Here is a 20710-nt window from a genome sequence, read left to right as displayed (position 1 = left end):
TAATTGCACTTTCAATACCTACATGGGTTAGTCCCACAAGGAACAAACAAGGATATCCATAGACGTAGAGTGATGCACACATAAGATGATGTCCATGAAAAATTTTAGGTTACCTTGTCCCTTGTCTTACCAACAAGAGGGTTTGTGACTCCTTGAACTAGTGCAAGATGTGGAAGTTGATTGCACTTGTTCTTGCCAAAATGATAAGAGTGAAGTATGTTGGCGGAGTCACCCTCAAGAACTCTCTAGTTCTTCTTCTTTTGGATCCACACCATCTTGATGGGAATCCTTGGAGTTGTAGTTGTACTTGATGAAGTGGAACTTGAAGTAGTCTTGGTAATCCACTTGACTAAGGTCTTAGGAGCTTCTTCAAATGCATCAATTTCCTCTTGAAGCTTGTCCTTGCCTTTTTGCTTGTAGTCTTGTGGTGGAAGATCATCTTGAGCTTGTGTCCCCTTGAAAGAAGTATCATACTTCTCTTGTTGAGGAACAAACTTTTTCTTGGGGTATTGATCTTCTTCCCACTCAACTCCATTGGCATTGAACTTTCGTTCAAAACCAACACCTTGATTCTTCCGGTGCATTCCTTGCTTGCGCACAATTTCCTCGAATTTCTTACTCCCGGCAAGGCTTTTGTACACTCCTTTCTCTATAATTCCCTTCAATAAGCTATTTTCTTGCTCAAGTCTAACTTGGCTAAGAGAATCATTAGTGGAATCAAGAGAACTACTAGAAGCAACAATATTGGATTTAGCATGATCATTGTTACTGCTAGAGGAAGAATCTTTCTTGTTCTTGTTACTAGACTTGACTTGAGGCATGTAAGTGGATAAGAGTAAACGCTTGGCAATGTAAGAAGAACTTTTCTTGCGGAGATCATCATTGATTGCTTTTAAGAACTCATGCTCTTGCTCAAGATTGAGCTTTTCAAAGCGTAATTTCTCATGAGCTCTTAAAAGTTCTCGATGATCTTCGAAGATAGTTTCATGAGCTAACTTAAGAGTGTTTAGTTCTTTAGTTAGAGCCTTAATCTTCTCCTTATCATTGTCATTCGTTTTATCTTGATTAGCATGATTAATTGACGTTTCATCATAGTATTCATCACTAGAGTTGTCAACAAGCAAATCATCACCTAACAAGTCATCTTCATCACTATTGAAATCAACATACTCGGGGTGTGTTACCTTAGGACCTTTGGCCATGAAGCATCTTCCAATTACTTCATTTGGTGAGTCAAATATGTCGTAGGAGTTGGTTGACACAAGTGCTAGACCGGCAACACCTTCATCTTGAGTATCTTCAGAGTCGGAGTAATAACTTCTCTCGGAGTGACTGTCGGAGTCGGAGCCGGATACCCATTCACCAACATGAGCTTGATGTCTTCATTTTGTGTAGCTCCTTGATGATTTTTCCTTCCTTTCCGAATCCTTGCTTCTCCGTGAGTATCTTCGTTCATAACGATCATCTCTACTCCTTCTCTCTCTTGGTGGTGATTCTTTGCTTCTTCTTTTTGGAGAATCTTCTCTTCTCTTGTAGGGAGCCATACACTCATTGGAATAGTGTCCGGGTCTTCCACAACTGTAGCAGTTTCGCTCTCGACTAGAAGATCTTTTGTCATTGTAGGACCTTGACTTGAAGCTTCTATCTTTGCTTCTACTCTTGTAGAACTTGTTGAAGTTCTTCACCATTAAGCTCAATTCTTCATTGAAGTTTTGTTTCGCACTTGATGATGTAGGGGCTTCACATGAGGCTTTGTAGGCACCACTTGATTTGTTGTGAAGTTCCTCTTTATCCTTAAGTGACATCTCATGAGCAACAATTCTTCCAATCACCTCCGTTGGCTTGAGATCTTTGTAATTGGGCATCATTTGGATCAATGTGCACACGGTATCATATTTTCCATCCAAGGCTCTTAGAATCTTCTTGATGATGAATCTATCGGTCATCTCTTCACTTCCTAAGCCGGCAATCTCATTTGTGATGAGAGCAAGCCTAGAGTACATTTCAGCGACACCTTCACCATCCTTCATTTTGAACTTGTCAAGTTGACTTTGAAGCACATCCAACTTGGATTCCTTGACGGAGTCAGTACCTTCGTGCATATCAATCAAAGTGTCCCAAATTTCCTTTGCATTCTCAAGACGGCTGATTTTGTTGAATTCTTCGGGGCACAATCCGTTGAAGAGAATATCACAAGCTTGATCATTGTATTGCAACATCTTCAACTCATCCGCGGTAGCTTCACGGTTTGGTTCTTTCCCATCAAAGAAGTCACCTTGCAAACCAACACACACAATAGCCCAAACGGCGGGGTTATGTCCAAGAATATGCATTTTCATTTTATGCTTTCAACTAGCAAAATTAGTACCATCAAAGTAAGGACCTCTACGGTGATAATTTCCCTCACTAGACGCCATACTCTCCTAGGTTGTGAAACCAAGGCTATGACCACCAAAAGCTATGGAGATCAAAGCAAATGGAGACCAAAGCTCTGATACCACTTGTAGGATCGAAAGTATGTCTAGAGGGGGGGGGGGTGATTAGACTACTTGACCAAATAAAAACTTAACCTTTTCCCAATTTTAGTTCTTGGCAGATTTTAGCTATTGTAGGACAAGTCAAGCAATCATCACACAATTCAAGCAAGCATGCAAAGAGTATATTGGCAGCGGAAAGTAAAGCATGCAACTTGCAAGAATGTAAAGGGAAGGGTTTGGAGAATTCAAACGCAATTGGAGACACGAATGTTTTTCCCGTGGTTCGGATAGGTGGTGCTATCCTACATCCACGTTGATGTAGACTTCAACCCACAAAGGGTAACGGTTGCGCGAGTCCACGAAGGGCTCCACCCACAAAGGGTAACGGTTGCGCGAGTCCACAAAGGGCTCCACCCATGAAGGGTCCACGAAGAAGCAACCACCCACAAAGGGTCCACGAAGAAGCAACCTTGTCTATCCCACCATGGCCATCGCCCACAAATGACTTGCCTCACTAGCGGTAGATCTTCACGAAGTAGGCGATCTCCTTGCCCTTACAAACTCCTTGGTTCAACTCCACAATCTTGTCGGAGGCTCCCAAGTGACACCTAGCCAATCTAGGAGACACCACTCTCCAAGAAGTAACAAATGGTGTGTAGGTAATGAACTCCTTGCTCTTGTGCTTCAAATGATAGTCTCCCCAACACTCAACTCTCTCTCTCATAGGATTTGGATTTTGTGGAAAGAAGATTTGAGTGGAAAGCAACTTGGGAAGGCTAGAGATCAAGATTCATATGGTTGGAATGGAATGTCTTGATCTCAACACATGAGTAGGTGGTTCTCTCTCAGAACATATGAGTTGGAATTGTGTATGTGTTCTGATGGCTCTCTCCACGAATGAAGAGGAGGTGGAGGGGTATATATAGCCTCCACACAAAATCCAACCGTTACACACAGTTTTCCAATCTCGGTGGGACCGAATCAACAAAATCGGTCGGACCCAAAAGGTAAACCTAGTGACCATTAGAGATTTTCGGTGGGACTGACATGCAACTCGGTAGGACCGATATGGTTAGGGTTTGGACATAACGTAATCTCGGTGAGACCGATTACACAAACTCGGTGAGACTGATTTTGGTAATTAGCTAACCAGAGAGTTGGTCAGGCAAACTCGGTGGGACCGATTTGCTCTTTCGATGAGACCGAAAAGTTACAAAAAGGAAACACTGAATTTACATTGCAATCTCGGTGGGACCGATTCGCTCTTTCGGTGAGACCGAAAAGTTACGAAAGGGAAACAGAGAGTTTGCAATCCCATCTCGGTGAGACCGAGATCCCTATCGATAGAACCGAATTGCTAGGGTTTGGCAGTGGCTTATGACAAGTGAAACTCGGTGGCGCCGGATAGAAAGAATCGGTAGGACCGAGTTTGGCTTAGGGTTTAGGTCATATGTGGATATGGGAAAGTAGTTGAGGGTTTTGGAGCATATCATTAAGCACATGAAGCAAGAGGCTCATTAAGCAACACCTCATCCCTCCTTGATAGTATTGGCTTTTCCTAAAGACTCAATGTGATCTTGGATCACTAAAATATAAAATGAAGAGTCTTGAGCTTTTGAGCTTGAGCCAATCCTTTGTCCTTAGCATTTTGAGGGTTCCACTTTCACATCCATGCCTTGCCAATCATTGAGCTTTCCTGAAATAATCATCTTGGAATAGCATTAGCTCAATGAGCTATATGTTGCTATGAATTACCAAAACCACCTAGGGATAGTTGCACTTTCAATCTCCCCCTTTTTGGTAATTGATGACAACATATAGATCAAATCTTCGACAAATGATAATAAGCATGAAATATATCGTCGCTTTGAGAAGTATGTGATAAGTAAGAGCTCCCCCTAAATTTGTGCATATTTAAAATTTGCTTTGGACTGCAAATGCACAAAGAGTTAGAGTCATGGGTTACTCTTCCATGTCACATACATCTTGGTGGAGAGCTTAAAATGAAAAGAATGAAATACATGCACTCATCACCAAGAATAGTGAATGATCACATAAGATAGATAAGATAATAGCATTCACCAAGCATTAAGTGTAGCTTATGATCAAACACATGATCATCAATGTCTCACAAGCAATGACATAGTATCTCAAGCACTCAAAAGAAAACAAAGTTCGAAAAACCACCAAATAAAGCAAGAGAGAAAAAAGCAACACTCTCTCTCTCTCAGCCTATGATCTATACATTTTTCTCCCCCTTTGGCAACAAGTTACCAAAAAGTTCCTAGAAAATGCATAGTGCTAGATCGACGCTCAGGCTTGATCTTCGGGTGGTGGTGGAGTCCGGATCACTCCAAGGACGAAGCCTTCTGTAGACACTGAAGTAGAGACTGGAGTTGGAGCTGAAGTAGACGCTGGAGCTGGTTGGGCTGGTGCTACGGCTGGAGCTGAGGCGGTTGCTCTTGTGTCAGTAACTGGCACTCCAGATGACCTCGGACCTCGTGGCACTCTGGCAAAGGCATCAGTTGTAGTCCTACCTCTCCTCTCCTGCATGTCATCCTGGAGCTGCTCCACTGCAGTCTGAATCTCTATCACCTTGACATCCAAGTCATAGAACTTTTGTTCCATGATTCTCTCTAGGCTTGCCTGGTTCTGAGTTAGGGTGGCTAGTCCTTTCTCAATCCGCAGGGTGGATGCAATTAGGTAACCAAGCTGCTCTTGTGTGGTTTTCAAGAAATATTCTGATGCCTCCTCTTGAGTTGGCATCTTGGCAGCTTTCTCCTTCCTTGCCTTCTCCTTCTTTGCTTGTGCTTGTGCAGACGATGGTTCATTCTCAGTCATCACAACTTGATTGTCCTCAAAATCTGGACGGATGGGCAGGTGTTCCTTGTCCAATAAGTATATGCCCATGCCCATCTTGGAGTTGATTAATTCCTAAATTTGAGGGGCATATCCATAGCTCCTCTTCTGGTCTGCTACTGTCCTCTTGATTGTCTCTACTATGAGGCTCATGACCTTGAATTTCTGAGGCACATCAAATACATGAAGCAAATTGATTGCATGGCGTCTGATCATCTTGTGATCAGCTGACTTGGGCAACAGAGTGTGCCTAAGGATCCAGTTAATGGTTGGCAGCCCTGACAGAAGATAATGCACAGACCCAAACTTGAAAGTATCAAGTGCCTCGTTTGGAATTTCCTTGTACATGTTGGACATAGAGTTGTGGTCCATCTTCTTCTTGGCATAGATGTCCAAGTCATCTGCTTGCTCCTCTAGGGCATTGATCAATTGAGCCCATTCAGCAACTGTAGATTAGTACCTCGTACCCTCAGACATCCAAGTTATCCTACCATCTGGATAAAAGTGTGCTGTGGAGTAGAACTGCATGATAAGCTCCTCATTCCACTTTGTGAGCTTCTGCCCAACAAACTCTGCAACTCCACAAGCACTAAAGCTGTCTTGCACTCCATGATAGTGCTCTTCATTTTCCTTGATGTACTCCCAATCAACCCATCTCATGTCACAAACTATTGGCTTCTTGTCAAGCAAAACTGTCTCATAGAAGTCCTGCTGTTCCTTGGTGTGAAATCTGTAATCCACAGCAGTTCTTCTCCTTGAAGCATACGGATCTTCTTCTCTCCACTTCCTGAGCCCTGAGTCTCTCCTGAGCTTCATATCCTCAGCCACAAGATGAGCATCGTTGTGGTCTGGGATCTTGGGCTTGAGCTTTCTCAAAACATTCTCTTCCTCTTCTTCTGCAGCTTCAGGCACTGGGGCCTTGTTCTTCTCAGTTGCAGGTATGCTCCTTGTATTTCTCTTTGGTGCAGACTTGGGCTTGGAGGCAGCTTTGGGTGCTTCTTTGGGCTTAGATGTGGCAGCCCCTGATCTTATAGCATCACCCATAAGCTTAGGTGCCTTAGGTGCTGGTGCAGCAACCTCTTCTTCTTCCTCTTCTTCCATGATGGAAGCCTTTCCAAGCACTCTGGCTACGGTCTTCTTTACCCTTTCCTTCCATTTCTTGCCTTCAGCAACAACTGGCTCTATGGGAGTGGGCTTCTCAGTTGAAGCTCTGGCCTTTGACATAGGCTGCCTGCCTGCTGGCCTTTTGACTTTCAAGCCTGGCTTTGTGCCTTGAGCTGGTTCAACTCTCTTGGAAGTTGCTTCCTCTTCTGCCACATAATCTTCATCCTCAGAATCTGAAGTTCTCTTCTTTCTCTGTCTGGTGGTAGCTTTTGGCAGATTGCTTGGAGTACTTCTGCTGCCATCATCTGAAGAACTTGAGGGACTAGTGCCCTCACTCATCTGCACTTGCTGCTCTGACAAGTTCTGGCTGTCACTCTGGTCTGACATGTTGCAAACTCTGACTGCTGACCCTATGAATAGTTTGTAGATGAGGTAGAATAGATGAGCATCACAAAATGCAGAGATTTTTGCAAAAGAATGACTCAAAATCTTAGTTTTAGTTTCCCACTGAAATCATCTCGGATCTACCGATTTTCAAACTTGGTGATACCGAAGCAGTTTTGGAACCTAAACTAGTGAACTCGGTCAGACCGAGTCACAGTTCGGTGGCACCGAGACTGCTAGGGTTTCACAAAGTTCCAAAATCGGTCACACCGATAAGTAATTCTTGGTCAGACCGAGTCTCACTTGTGCAATGGCATAAGCCAAATCGGTGGGACCGAGTTTTTCAACTCGGTGGGTCCGAGATGGTTTTGGCGGAAACCTAACCCTAAAATTTTCGAATCACAACTAATCTACGGACGCATTGACTGGATAGAAGTGTTTCAATCGTGGCAAGAATCATAATGATCACAATGTGCTAAGAATCGGATTGGAGAATAGCACAAAGATCGAGTCTATACCCTAGTTCGGCGGAGACTCGCTACGGCGGCAACGACGGGGTAGAATTCCGTTGACGGCGATGGATACCAGCGACTGGAGGCGGCTGGCGGCGAGAAGACGATCCAGAGATCACGTTGGCAGAGTAGGCTATCGCGCAGGCGAAGGGGTTCGGAGAAATTTCCAAATTTTGCCCGTGACTATATATAGCCCGACCCTGTCGGTGTGACCGACTGGAACAACTCGGTGGCACCGAGATTCATAACTGCAAGCAGTTACTGAAACTCGGTGTGACCGAAAGGTTCAAATCGGTTGCACCGAGATTGAAAACCAAGATCAACTTAATGATCTCGGTAGGACCAAAAGTGGGGTATCGGTCAGACCGAGAATCATAAAGAGGTTTTGGAAGTTCAAGTCTATGACGAATCGGGGACTCCGAGCGCTCCTCACACAGAGTGGTTCGAATCTGACTTGATCAAATTTTGTGATGTAGCATGAATAGAGTTTGAGACGAGAAAAGCATAGATAGCTAGAGGAGGTTCTTAGGCATTCTTGTCCATCCACTTGGCAAAAGGAAATAAAACCAAACAATCAAAACAACAAGTGGATGTCCTCGAATGAGTAAAATATGCAACCAGCATGCTCACACAATAAGATGGCAAATGAAATATGTGACAAGGCATGCACAACCAATTCTAGCATCTATCAAGCAATTTGCGATGACAAGGTCATCTATATATGAGTATATTGACTTAGGAGTCAAGTGAGAACACTTGACCAAAGGTCATACTCATCGTTTAAGCTCAAGTGGGGTTACCACTTTTACATAAAGCATTGTTGTGTTCACATCTTTAGAGTTGCTTTAGCTCAAGTATTAGAGTAAAGCTCCCCCTAGATGTGATACCCCCCCTTAGAGGGATGAACTAACCTCGGGTTTTGTCGATGATGACTTCATGTAGATGTTGAAGATGTGGATGCTCAATGTTGATGTAGATCACTTGGAGCTATCCATTTGAGTTAATTGCACTTTCAATACCTACATGGGTTAGTCCCACAAGGAACAAACAAGGATATCCATAGACATAGAGTGATGCACACACAAGATGATGTCCATGAAAAATTTTAGGTTACCTTGTCCCTTGTCTTACCAACAAGAGGGTTTGTGACTCCTTGAACTAGTGCAAGATGTGGAAGTTGATTGCACTTGTTCTTGCCAAAATGATAAGAGTGAAGTATGTTGGCGGAGTCACCCTCAAGAACTCTCTAGTTCTTCTTCTTTTGGATCCACACCATCTTGATGGGAATCCTTGGAGTTGTAGTCGTACTTGATGAAGTGGAACTTGAAGTAGTCTTGGGAATCCACTTGACTAAGGTCTTAGGAGCTTCTTCAAATGCATCAATTTCCTCTTGAAGCTTGTCCTTGCCTTTTTGCTTGTAGTCTTGTGGTGGAAGATCATCTTGAGCTTGTGTCCCCTTGAAAGAAGTATCATACTTCTCTTGTTGAGGAACAAACTTTTTCTTGGGGTATTGATCTTCTTCCCACTCAACTCCATTGGCATTGAACTTTCGTTCAAAACCAACACCTTGACTCTTCCGGTGCATTCCTTGCTTGCGCACAATTTCCTCGAATTGCTTACTCCCGGCAAGGCTTTTGTACACTCCTTTCTCTATAATTCCCTTCAATAAGCTATTTTCTTGCTCAAGTCTAACTTGGCTAAGAGAATCATTAGTGGAATCAAGAGAACTACTAGAAGCAACAATATTGGATTTAGCATGATCATTGTTACTGCTAGAGGAAGAATCTTTCTTGTTCTTGTTACTAGACTTGACTTGAGGCATGTAAGTGGATAAGAGTAAACGCTTGGCAATGTAAGAAGAACTTTTCTTGCGGAGATCATCATTGATTGCTTTTAAGAACTCATGCTCTTACTCAAGATTGAGCTTTTCAAAGCATAATTTCTCATGATCTCTTAAAAGTTCTCGATGATCTTCGAAGATAGTTTCATGAGCTAACTTAAGAGTGTTTAGTTCTTTAGTTAGAGCCTTAATCTTCTCCTTATCATTGTCATTCGTTTTATCTTGATTAGCATGATTAATTGACGTTTCATCATAGTATTCATCACTAGAGTTGTCAACAAGCAAATCATCACCTAACAAGTCATCTTCATCACTATTGAAATCAACATACTCGGGGTGTGTTACCTTAGGACCTTTGGCCATGAAGCATCTTCCAATTCCTTCATTTGGTGAGTCAAATATGTCGTAGGAGTTGGTTGACACAAGTGCTAGACCGGCAACACCTTCATCTTGAGTATCTTCAGAGTCGGAGTAATAACTTCTCTCGGAGTGACTCTCGGAGTCGGAGCCGGATACCCATTCACCAACATGAGCTTGATGTCTTCATTTTGTGTAGCTCCTTGATGATTTTTCCTTCCTTTCCGAATCCTTGCTTCTCCGTGAGTATCTTCGTTCATAACGATCATCTCTACTCCTTCTCTCTCTTGGTGGTGATTCTTTGCTTCTTCTTTTTGGAGAATCTTCTCTTCTCTTGTAGGGAGCCGTACACTCATTGGAATAGTGTCCGGGTCTTCCACAACTGTAGCAGTTTCGCTCTCGACTAGAAGATCTTTTGTCATTGTAGGACCTTGACTTGAAGCTTCTATCTTTGCTTCTACTCTTGTAGAACTTGTTGAAGTTCTTCACCATTAAGCTCAATTCTTCATTGAAGTTTTGTTTCTCACTTGATGATGTAGGGGCTTCACATGAGGCTTTGTAGGCACCACTTGATTTGTTGTGAAGTTCCTCTTTATCCTTAAGTGACATCTCATGAGCAACAATTCTTCCAATCACCTCCGTTGTCTTGAGATCTTTGTAATTGGGCATCATTTGGATCAATGTGCACACGGTATCATATTTTCCATCCAAGGCTCTTAGAATCTTCTTGATGATGAATCTATCGGTCATCTCTTCACTTCCTAAGCCGGCAATCTCATTTGTGATGAGAGCAAGCCTAGAGTACATTTCAGCAACACCTTCACCATCCTTCATTTTGAACTTGTCAAGTTGACTTTGAAGCACATCCAACTTGGATTCCTTGACGGAGTCGGTACCTTCGTGCATATCAATCAAAGTGTCCCAAATTTCCTTTGCATTCTCAAGACGGCTGATTTTGTTGAATTCTTCGGGGCACAATCCGTTGAAGAGAATATCACAAGCTTGATCATTGTATTGCAACATCTTCAACTCATCTGCGGTAGCTTCACGGTTTGGTTCTTTCCCATCAAAGAAGTCACCTTGCAAACCAACACACACAATAGCCCAAACGGCGGGGTTATGTCCAAGAATATGCATTTTCATTTTATGCTTTCAACTAGCAAAATTAGTACCATCAAAGTAAGGACCTCTACGGTGATAATTTCTCTCACTAGACGCCATACTCTCCTAGGTTGTGAAACCAAGGCTATGACCACCAAAAGCTATGGAGATCAAAGCAAATGGAGACCAAAGCTCTGATACCACTTGTAGGATCGAAAGTATGTCTAGAGGGGGGGTGATTAGACTACTTGACCAAATAAAAACTTAACCTTTTCCCAATTTTAGTTCTTGGCAGATTTTAGCTATTGTAGGACAAGTCAAGCAATCATCACACAATTCAAGCAAGCATGCAAAGAGTATATTGGCAGCGGAAAGTAAAGCATGCAACTTGCAAGAATGTAAAGGGAAGGGTTTGCAGAATTCAAACGCAATTGGAGACACGGATGTTTTTCCCGTGGTTCGGATAGGTGGTGCTATCCTACATCCACGTTGATGTAGACTTCAACCCACAAAGGGTAACGGTTGCGCGAGTCCACGGAGGGCTCCACCCACAAAGGGTAATGGTTGCACGAGTCCACAAAGGGCTCCACCCACGAAGGGTCCACGAAGAAGCAACCACCCACAAAGGGTCCACGAAGAAGCAACCTTGTCTATCCCACCATGGCCATCGCCCACAAAGGACTTGCCTCACTAGCGGTAGATCTTCACGAAGTAGGCGATCTCCTTGCCCTTACAAACTCCTTGGTTCAACTCCACAATCTTGTCGGAGGCTCCCAAGTGACACCTAGCCAATCTAGGAGACACCACTCTCCAAGAAGTAACAAATGGTGTGTAGGTAATGAACTCCTTGCTCTTGTGCTTCAAATGATAGTCTCCCCAACACTCAACTCTCTCTCATAGGATTTGGATTTTGTGGAAAGAAGATTTGAGTGGAAAGCAACTTGGGAAGGCTAGAGATCAAGATTCATATGGTAGGAATGGAATGTCTTGATCTCAACACATGAGTAGGTGGTTCTCTCTCAGAACATATGAGTTGGAATTGTGTATGTGTTCTGATGGCTCTCTCCACGAATGAAGAGGAGGTGGAGGGGTATATATAGCCTCCACACAAAATCCAACCATTACACACAGTTTTCCAATCTCGATGGGACCGAATCAACAAACTCGGTCGGACCCAAAAGGTAAACCTAGTGACCGTTAGAGATTTTCGGTGGGACTGACATGCAACTCGGTAGGACCGATATGGTTAGGGTTTGGGCATAACGTAATCTCAGTGAGACCGATTACACAAACTCGGTGAGACCAATTTTGGTAATTAGCTAACCAGAGAGTTGGTCAGGCAAACTCGGTGGGACCAATTTGCTCTTTCGGTGAGACCGAAAAGTTACAAAAAGGAAACACTGAATTTACATTGCAATCTCGGTGGGACCGATTCGCTCTTTCGGTGAGACCGAAAAGTTACGAAAGGGAAACAGAGAGTTTGCAATCCCATCTCGGTGAGGCCGAGATCCCTATCGGTAGAACCGAATTGCTAGGGTTTGGCAGTGGCTTATGACAAGTGAAACTCGGTGGCGCCGGATAGAAAGAATCGGTAGGACCGAGTTTGGCTTAGGGTTTAGGTCATATGTGGATATGGGAAAGTAGTTGAGGGTTTTGGAGCATATCATTAAGCACATGAAGCAAGAGGCTCATTAAGCAACACCTCATCCCTCCTTGATAGTATTGGCTTTTCCTAAAGACTCAATGTGATCTTGGATCACTAAAATATAAAATGAAGAGTCTTGAGCTTTTGAGCTTGAGCCAATCCTTTGTCCTTAGCATTTTGAGGGTTCCACTTTCACATCCATGCCTTGCCAATCATTGAGCTTTCCTGAAATAATCATCTTGGAATAGCATTAGCTCAATGAGCTATATGTTGTTATGAATTACCAAAACCACCTAGGGATAGTTGCACTTTCAGATGAGGAAGAGCAAGAAGAGGAGGAAGAAGAGACTGAAGAGGACGAAGAACATGAAGAAACAATGCAAACAAGACCACCACATGGGAATCCTGTTGTACAGAAACAACCGAGAACGACATCACTTTCAAAAAAGAAGGTAGGAGCACGAAAGGATGCAGTTCACATCAACGGAAAAGGAAAGCAGCCATCAACCAGCACACGGGGAGCAAGGAAGGATGCAGTTCACATCACCGGAAAAGGAAAGCATCCATCAACCAGCACACAAGGAGCAAGGAAGGATGCAGTTCACATCACCGGAAAAGGAAAGCAGCCATCAACCAGCACGCGGGGAGCAATGAAGGATGCAGTCCACATCACCGGAAAACGAAAGCAGCCATCAACAAGCACGCGAGGGACTACAAACACAGCGGTGCAGAGACAAGAACCAGCAACACCGCCACAGAAAACAAAAGAAAGTGCAACATTAGACACACTCCAGTCACCACAGAGAAGCAGCAGGTTAACGACCAAATAGATGAACTTCAATAAATTAATCATATGCATAGCAGTTTGCTTATCTACATGACTTATGTATCAGTTTAAATTTTGTGTAAACACAAATTTCCCACTGACTATGAGTTATTCAAATAAACCATTTAAAGAGAAATGGTGTATAGAGTATACCATATATATAGCAGTATAGAGTAAAACTTTGACACATATTAATCCAAAAATGATGTAAAGAATGCAGTTAGCTCACTGGAAGCACGAAGTTCAGAAATAATAATTGAAGCAGTTCGGATCACAAAAGTGCTTATTACAAAACACATCAAAAAGATGAAGCGTTCGACACACAAAAGTAATTATTACAAATCAACCTCATAACCTTAACCAATCACTTCAAACGTGATTCTAACCGTACGATCCTCGAGTTCAAAGAAGTTCAGGACAACAACTTGCTCAGACTTCAGGCCACTATCAATCACAAATTCCTTCCACCCTTTCTGCAGACACAGCCGCCCATCAATGCCTACACGGTACTTGGCTGGTTGAAGGTGTCCATTACCAAGAACAACTTGGAGAATTCCCTTCTTCTTGAGCCAGAGATACCTAACAGCTCGTTGCGGAATTTTCTGCAAAAAATCAATACAGATTAAACGCAATCTAATGTGCAGTGCGGAACTTGCAAACAAGAAGTACGGTTACAACTATTATGAAGATCTTGAGACTACCTGCATGTAGTACAAAACATACTAGCGGGGAAAATTGTGGAAACTATTACTTTTCATCTAGTATCTAAGCAGTACACTTCAATAAAACAAAAAAAGTACATTCCTAAAAAACTAGAAGATCAGACTAGTATCGAATAATACAAAAAAAAGAAAACACAAAGAAAAAATCAGATCAAAGCGAAAATTACCATCTTGTAGTGAGTCTCAACATCTGTTGGCGTAAGCTGATGGACAAAAGGACTTGTGCGGCCAAGACCACGACGAAGCAGGGCGGAATGGAACGCAGAAACGTTGATGTGGCCCATATCCAATCCTTCTGTGAATACTGTGCCATATGCAAGCTGCTCAGCTCGCCCAGCTCGGCACAATACCTTCCGACACGACGAGCACGACGCGCTTGCGACCAAGCTGAGCAATCGCAGTGCGTAGGCACACCACAACCATGCCCACAGCATGAGAGATTCGCGCAGGGGCCTGGAGCCATTGCAACAAAAACCTATAAAAAGGTAAAAAATAAAGAGAGGCTAGAGAAAGGAGAGAAGTTGCAGCTAGAGGAGAAATGAACTGCAAAGGAAGGGTAGAAGTTGGCCTACATTTATAGAAGAGGAATGCAAAAAGGTCAAAACTGAAAATTAAAGAGGAGTTACTGAAAATTACGTTACCAAGAATGAAGGACAATCAATAAAGGTTTGTGTTACCAAAACAAAAAAGTCTTACCAGGAAGTTCTACAAAGACTTTGACTGCACAAATTCCCACGAACTAACCGCAGATCATTAAATAATAATTCTCTGAAAAATTATAATCCACAGACCATTTTATGTGTGCAGTTCTTCAAAGTCTTACAGGAAGTTCACTATATGTGTGCATGAAGTGCAGTACATGCTCAAAATGAAGCACAAAAGAAAAGCACTTTCGCGCAGTGCACAAAAGCAGAATTAGTGCACCTGATGCAGTCCTTATCTGTAAGCCGTGAAGTCCGCAGCGTTGGCAAAACGAGTAACAACTTCAGCACAAAAGAAGCATGCACGCAATGAAAAAATGTGTACACCTCAAGCACAAGACCATGAAGAAAGCAGTGAATAGAGGCAACAAAGAAGTGCACACCCTTACCAATCCAGTGCACAAAAAATGTAGCGCAAAAACATATGCAATACGGAATGCGTACACATGCAGTCAAGAACACTGATCAATGCAGTGCATGCATGATTGCTAAGCAGTGCGCACCCTTACATAAAAAAAATTAGAAAAAAATTAACCACCCAAATGAACCGGCCCCAGCTAGTCTCGTAGTAGGTCTGCGCCCACAGCAGGTGAGTCGTTCTGAGCCACGTTGCGTGGGGCCATGCACACTTGGGCCCACAGGTCATAGAGCATATAGCATATAGCGCCGTGTATAAGCGTTCAAATAAGTAACCAAAGGAGTTCGATACAGCTGCCGCATCAGCGCTTATAAACAGGTCGGGCGCGCCTTCCGCGGGCGAGGTGGGACTAAACATTATGCCGCACACAGCACACAGGGGAACGGCCGTGCTACCAGGCCGACTTGACTTGGGCCCAAATGTGTCTTCACTTCCCAAACACAGCCCAATAAGGCCCATTAAGAAAAAACAATAACTTCAAAAAAATGTGGGGGGGGGGGCAACCCCGCCCCCTTACCCCTCCCATACAGGCATAAAAATTGATGCAATACGCAACACTACAAGGATGCAGTCCTTTTAGGTACACGAAGCAGTACAGTTTAGAAAATCCAGTTGCGGATTACCTACATGAATGAAAACACGGTATAGAACACAGTGAAAAACTCGTAAAAATGCGGAATACATTATACTTTATTCAGGGGCTCCAACAAGGACACACAAAAAATACTGTGAAGCACGCACCTGTAGACACCATGCAGTTCTCCGTTGCACATGATGCGGTGCGGTACTACAACAAATGCAGTTTTGTTGTCACGCAGGATACATATAAACGTCACAAAAAAGCCCGTTTGCACAGAAAAGTGGTGGTTAAAAAAATCTACTGATAAAAAAACCACGTTCACATACAACCGCCCAATCGGAGCGGTTCCATTGTCACAAGCCCACGATCACAGACGCAACACCAACCCACGATCTGCACAAACCGCATCGTCGCCGAGATCGTGCAGTTCATCCGCTGCGGCCATCCCACACCGCGCCTCCCCTTAAATTCAGACCCCTGTCATAGGCCATCTCATCCACAAACAACACAAGTACCCGATCACGCTGCCACCAAATCGCTCCGTCACATCCATTTCGACGCAAAAAGACCAAGCCCCACTATCGGCGATGGCGTTCGCCGACAAGTACAAGGACGTGGAGGCCGTGGAGGCACGCGGCAACACCAAGTTGCACTTCATCCACACCAACGACAAGAAGCAGGTGGCGATCACCCTCGCGCAATACGGGCGCCACCTCAGTCTCCGGCGCCACAAGATCGTTGGCATTGATCTCGAGTACAACAACGAGCCTGAAGCAACGCAGAAACCCGCCCTCTGCCAACTCTCCATCGACAAGAAACACCCGATGCTGCACTTCCAACTGAGCGCCGCTGAAAGGTGCACCGTCTTCGATAACTTCCTCGCCGACCCCAGGTACACCTTTGCAGGCTTCTCCATTGACGGTGACAAAAAAAGGCTAGATCACGTCAATCTGGAGGTCGCCAACTTCGTCGACATCCAGAAGGAGTGGAGGGTGCCTGAGGCAACCAAGGAGTTGGACTCCCTTGGAGACGTCTCCGGCATGCTCATTGACGACTACTACAACAACATGAAGAAGAAGATCACTGATGACGAGCACAAGCGCTGGGCCACCCTGCCTCTGTCCAGGAGGCACATCGAGTACGCTGCAAAGGACGCCTACACAGCGTACGAGATATGGAACCACATCACCTCACCCAGGACGGGCTTCGCCGTGCAAAGCTGGAGAAGGAGGAGCCACCCAAGAAGCGCGCCAGGACCAGTTGGGGATGGGGAGACGCTGACTGGTGAAGAAGAAGATGGTACCGGCCAAAGATCCACCAAGGCCATCGTCGTTTTAGAATTATCATCAAATTTGCTTTATGTTGTTTGCTTATGTATCGTTAGTTTGCTTGTGATCATTTGCTTTTGCTGAACTTAGTTTACTTCTCATGCAGAATCGCTTGTAATGATGTGAAATTTGATTATGTTAGATTGCTTTCTGTTGAAATTAGTTCGCTAATGATGAACTTAGCGTACAGAATGCCTGTGACAATTTGTTTTCTGTTGTTTGCTCATGTATCATTAGATTCGAGCAGTGTGCAAAAAGGACGCATGCAGTGCAAGTTGTGTACCAATGCGGTGCAGACTTTGTCAAAATGAAGTTTACACATACCCAACAAAACAGTGCACGCCCCTAAAATTTGGACAAACAAATAGATAAGAGAAAAACACAAAAATGAAAAATGCAATATGCATATGTAGTGCTGAAAAATATGAACGTGCAGCACACAAACGAAATCAATGCAGTACAAGAATGATTTACTAAGCAGTGCACTCCCCCCACATTGGAAAAAAATAACGTAAGAGCAAAAACACGAAAACAAAAGATGAGAACTGTGCATTTAATACTAACTGAGTGCACATGCAGTACAGAACGTTGATCAGTGCAGTGCAAACATGGTTTACAAAGCAGTGCACGCCTCTACATTGAAAAAAATGTAGTACGGAAAAGTATGAACGTGCACTACAGGAACATAATCAATGAAGTACAGGTATGTTTACTAAGCAGTGCACTCCCCTACACTGGAAAAAAAGATTACAAAACAGAAAAAACAAGAAAACAAAAAAATGAGAAAATGTACATGTAGTAAGGAATGCTTGCACATGCAGTACAGAACACTGATCAATGCAGTGCAAGGACGGTTTCCTAAGCAGTGCGCGCCCTCACATTGAAAAAAATAGAAAAAAAATTGATCACCCAGGTGCAGCCGGCCCCAGCCAGTCTCGTAGTAGGTCTGCGCCAATAGAAGGCGAGTCGTTCTGAGCCACGATGCGTTGGACCGGGCGCACATGGGCCCACAGGTCAGAGAGCATAGAGCAGCGAGCGTTGTGTATAAGCGCTCAAATAAGTAACCAGAGGAGTTCGATACATCGGCCTCATCAGCGCTTATAAACAGTCCGGGCGCGCCTTCCGCGGGCGAGGTGGGACTAAACATTAGGCTGCACACAGCGCACCGGAAACCAGCCGTGCTCACAGACCGTCTTGGGCCCAATGCGTTTCACCCCACAAACACAGGCCAACAAGGCCCACTAAGAAAAAACAATAACTTCAAAAAATAAAACATTGAAGCAAATTAGAAAACATTTTTTAAATGAATAACAACAACAAAAGAAAATTGTGCGTGCGCACAGCCAGAAACTACAGTTCGTTATTAATAAAATAGAACGTAGAAAGCCAGTAGTAAAGGTACAAAATGCAGTCCGTCACGACAAACAATGCAGTTCTCCACTAAGTATTTTTTCTGACATACAGTTCTCCTTCTACTGCATTGTAGTGTGGCTTAAATGAGAAATGCAGCTCTGTTAGTTAAGCAAAGCAGTGCGTTCTAAAATAAAGAACTGCATGAAAGAACTCCATAAAAAAAGTGCGTACATCTGTATCAATCCTAATCCGACATAATTCAGCGCACAAAGAATAAATTTCATTTCCATGCAGTACACTATGTGGACGTACGCAATTATGTTCTGATATAAAAAGAAGTGCACTTAATAGGAAAATTCACCGAAAACACAATCATCACATTTTCTGACAGTTGAGTGCATACCTAAACAAGTCACAAAAAAAGAGGACACGACGTTCCGGATTTCCAACGCACTAACAGTGCATCCTCATAGCAGCACCTCTCTGTAGTTGCCACGTAACTTAAAACAGAGCCCCACCACGCTACCACCCCGCTCCACCTCTCCCACGTCCTGTCAAGGAGAGCAGAGGAGAGCACAGGAGAAAATGCAACTGCTTCGTACCCCAAAAAACCCCATTGCATCTTCTTCTCCACAATTCCTTTCACCAACCTCTTCTCTCCAGAACAAACACGAGAGAGCAGAGGATAGTAATGGCGGATGCACCTCTTTACAAGCAGCGCCGCAGGTACACCAGGGAGCTCCACGACGTCGATCTCCATGGCAACCACAAGCTCCACGTCGTTTGCACAAGCAAGGGTGAAGACGTGGACAAGATGCTGTCCACGCTCAGGAGAAAGCTCGGCGGAATGCCCGTCAAACTAGTCGGTGTTGATGTCGAGTACACGCACTACGTGAAGCCACAGCGGGCAGCAGTGCTCCAGCTATGTGTAGAAAAAGAATGCCTTGTCTACCACATCTCTGCAGCTAAAGATAGGTCAGAATATAACTATCAATCTGTACTATTGATTGTCAATATTGATTTTAAATTTTCTTCACTGCAATCACCACTATTTAAACTTTGGTTTTCATTTTTGAAAACCATGGCATCTGAATTCATTGACAGTTTTCATCTGGCTCCATGTATGTCACTCATGTGCTCGATTCTTGAATTATATAATCTAGCAATACACGCAGTTTTATTTTGTTTTACCAAATACAAAATATTTGACTGAATAATAGAAAACTGCAACATTACTATACAAAACATGTATGAAATCCAGTTCAAGAAATACAATCATGCACAAAACATGCATTGTTTATGCAATATATTATCAGGTTTACTAGTTATGATGAACAAAGTATTAGCAACTACTCAACGCAACAGATTCAGATACTCATATTGCAGTTCAGTTTCAGAAAAAACAAAAAACATTGGTACTCCTAAGAAAATAAACTATATTCACTCTATACAAACATCTTGCAGGCCAATGGAACTAGACAAATTCCTCATGAATGGTGAGTACACCTTCGTCGGATTCACCATTGAAGGAGACAAAGGAAAGCTGAAGCTATCTGGTTTGGAGATAAACTCTGACAACTACATTGATATTCAGGTGGAATGGAGAGACCCATACAATAAAAAGAAGTTTGACTCTTTGGCTGATGTTGCCTGCAGGATGATAGACATTCACTACCATGACATGAAGAAAAAAATTAACCGCAAGCAGGACCATACTTTGTGTGGATTCTGCCCACTTCCAGAAAAGCTTATCAAGTATGCAGCAATAGATGCATTCGCAACATATGAGTCATGGAGAATCATCTACGATGTCATCATGGGACTGGACAGGGCAAAAAGAGACAAAGAAGAAAAGCAGAAGAAGAACAAGGCTGTAATCCAATGCAGCAACTAGAAATAATTCAGGGCTATGTTTTAGTTTCACGTATGCAAGCTTTTCATTATATCCATTGCTTCACATCGAACATTTCTTTTCTAAAATCAATGTCGTTTTAGAATTGTCATTAAATTTTATTTCTGTTGTTTGCTTATGTATCACAGTTTGTTTCTGATCAATTTCTTTCACTGAACAAAGTATCCACAAAAGTAATTATAGAAAAAGAACATTAATATTAATATTTATAAAAGAAACGTAAATACAGTTCAAATAACAAATATAAGGCAGTTCACAAACTGTAAATATGAAGTGTAGTACGTGCACAAATGCAGAACGAAGGCGTTGCAGCAACTTTAGCTCAGTGCACAAAAATACAAACTTGGTACACACAGTGCAGTACTCAACGTTGGTGCAAGTAGTACAAATGACATCATTTGTACTACCACGAAAAATATATACTCCAAAAGAAAAAAATGCTTCAGATAAGGAAAAAAAATTGACAACCCAGTTACAACCAGGCCCCAGCCAGTCCCATAATAGGTCTCGAGTGCAGTACAGATCCTTGACAAATACAGTACAAAGTTTTCTTCCTAAGCAGTGCACGAGAACACACGGGTGTGACGGACT

At 43.2% G+C, this 20710-nt stretch overlaps 2 protein-coding genes across 2 annotated transcripts; both read left to right on the top strand.

Annotated features, from left to right (window-relative positions):
* The first annotated feature begins 16113 nt into the window (after positions 1–16113).
* On the top strand, positions 16114–16980 carry LOC147965695 (uncharacterized). The gene is made up of 2 exons (XM_087530565.1): positions 16114–16825; positions 16961–16980. The coding sequence occupies exons 1-2, from the start codon at positions 16114–16116 to the stop codon at positions 16978–16980; spliced, it is 732 nt and encodes a 243-aa protein (XP_087386691.1).
* A 1918-nt stretch (positions 16981–18898) lies between these two features.
* LOC147965694 (uncharacterized) lies at positions 18899–20101 on the top strand. Its single transcript, XM_087530563.1, has 2 exons — positions 18899–19182; positions 19672–20101. Exons 1-2 carry the CDS (start codon positions 18899–18901, stop codon positions 20099–20101), a joined length of 714 nt encoding a protein of 237 aa, XP_087386689.1.
* The last annotated feature ends 609 nt before the right edge of the window (positions 20102–20710 follow it).

Source organism: Triticum urartu, chromosome 6A (assembly GCF_056163025.1).
Source record: "Triticum urartu cultivar PI428250 chromosome 6A, HENAU_Tu73, whole genome shotgun sequence".
NCBI lineage: Eukaryota > Viridiplantae > Streptophyta > Magnoliopsida > Poales > Poaceae > Triticum > Triticum urartu.
Note: the sequence above shows the minus strand (reverse complement) of the source record. Positions and strands in the feature narration are given on the sequence as shown.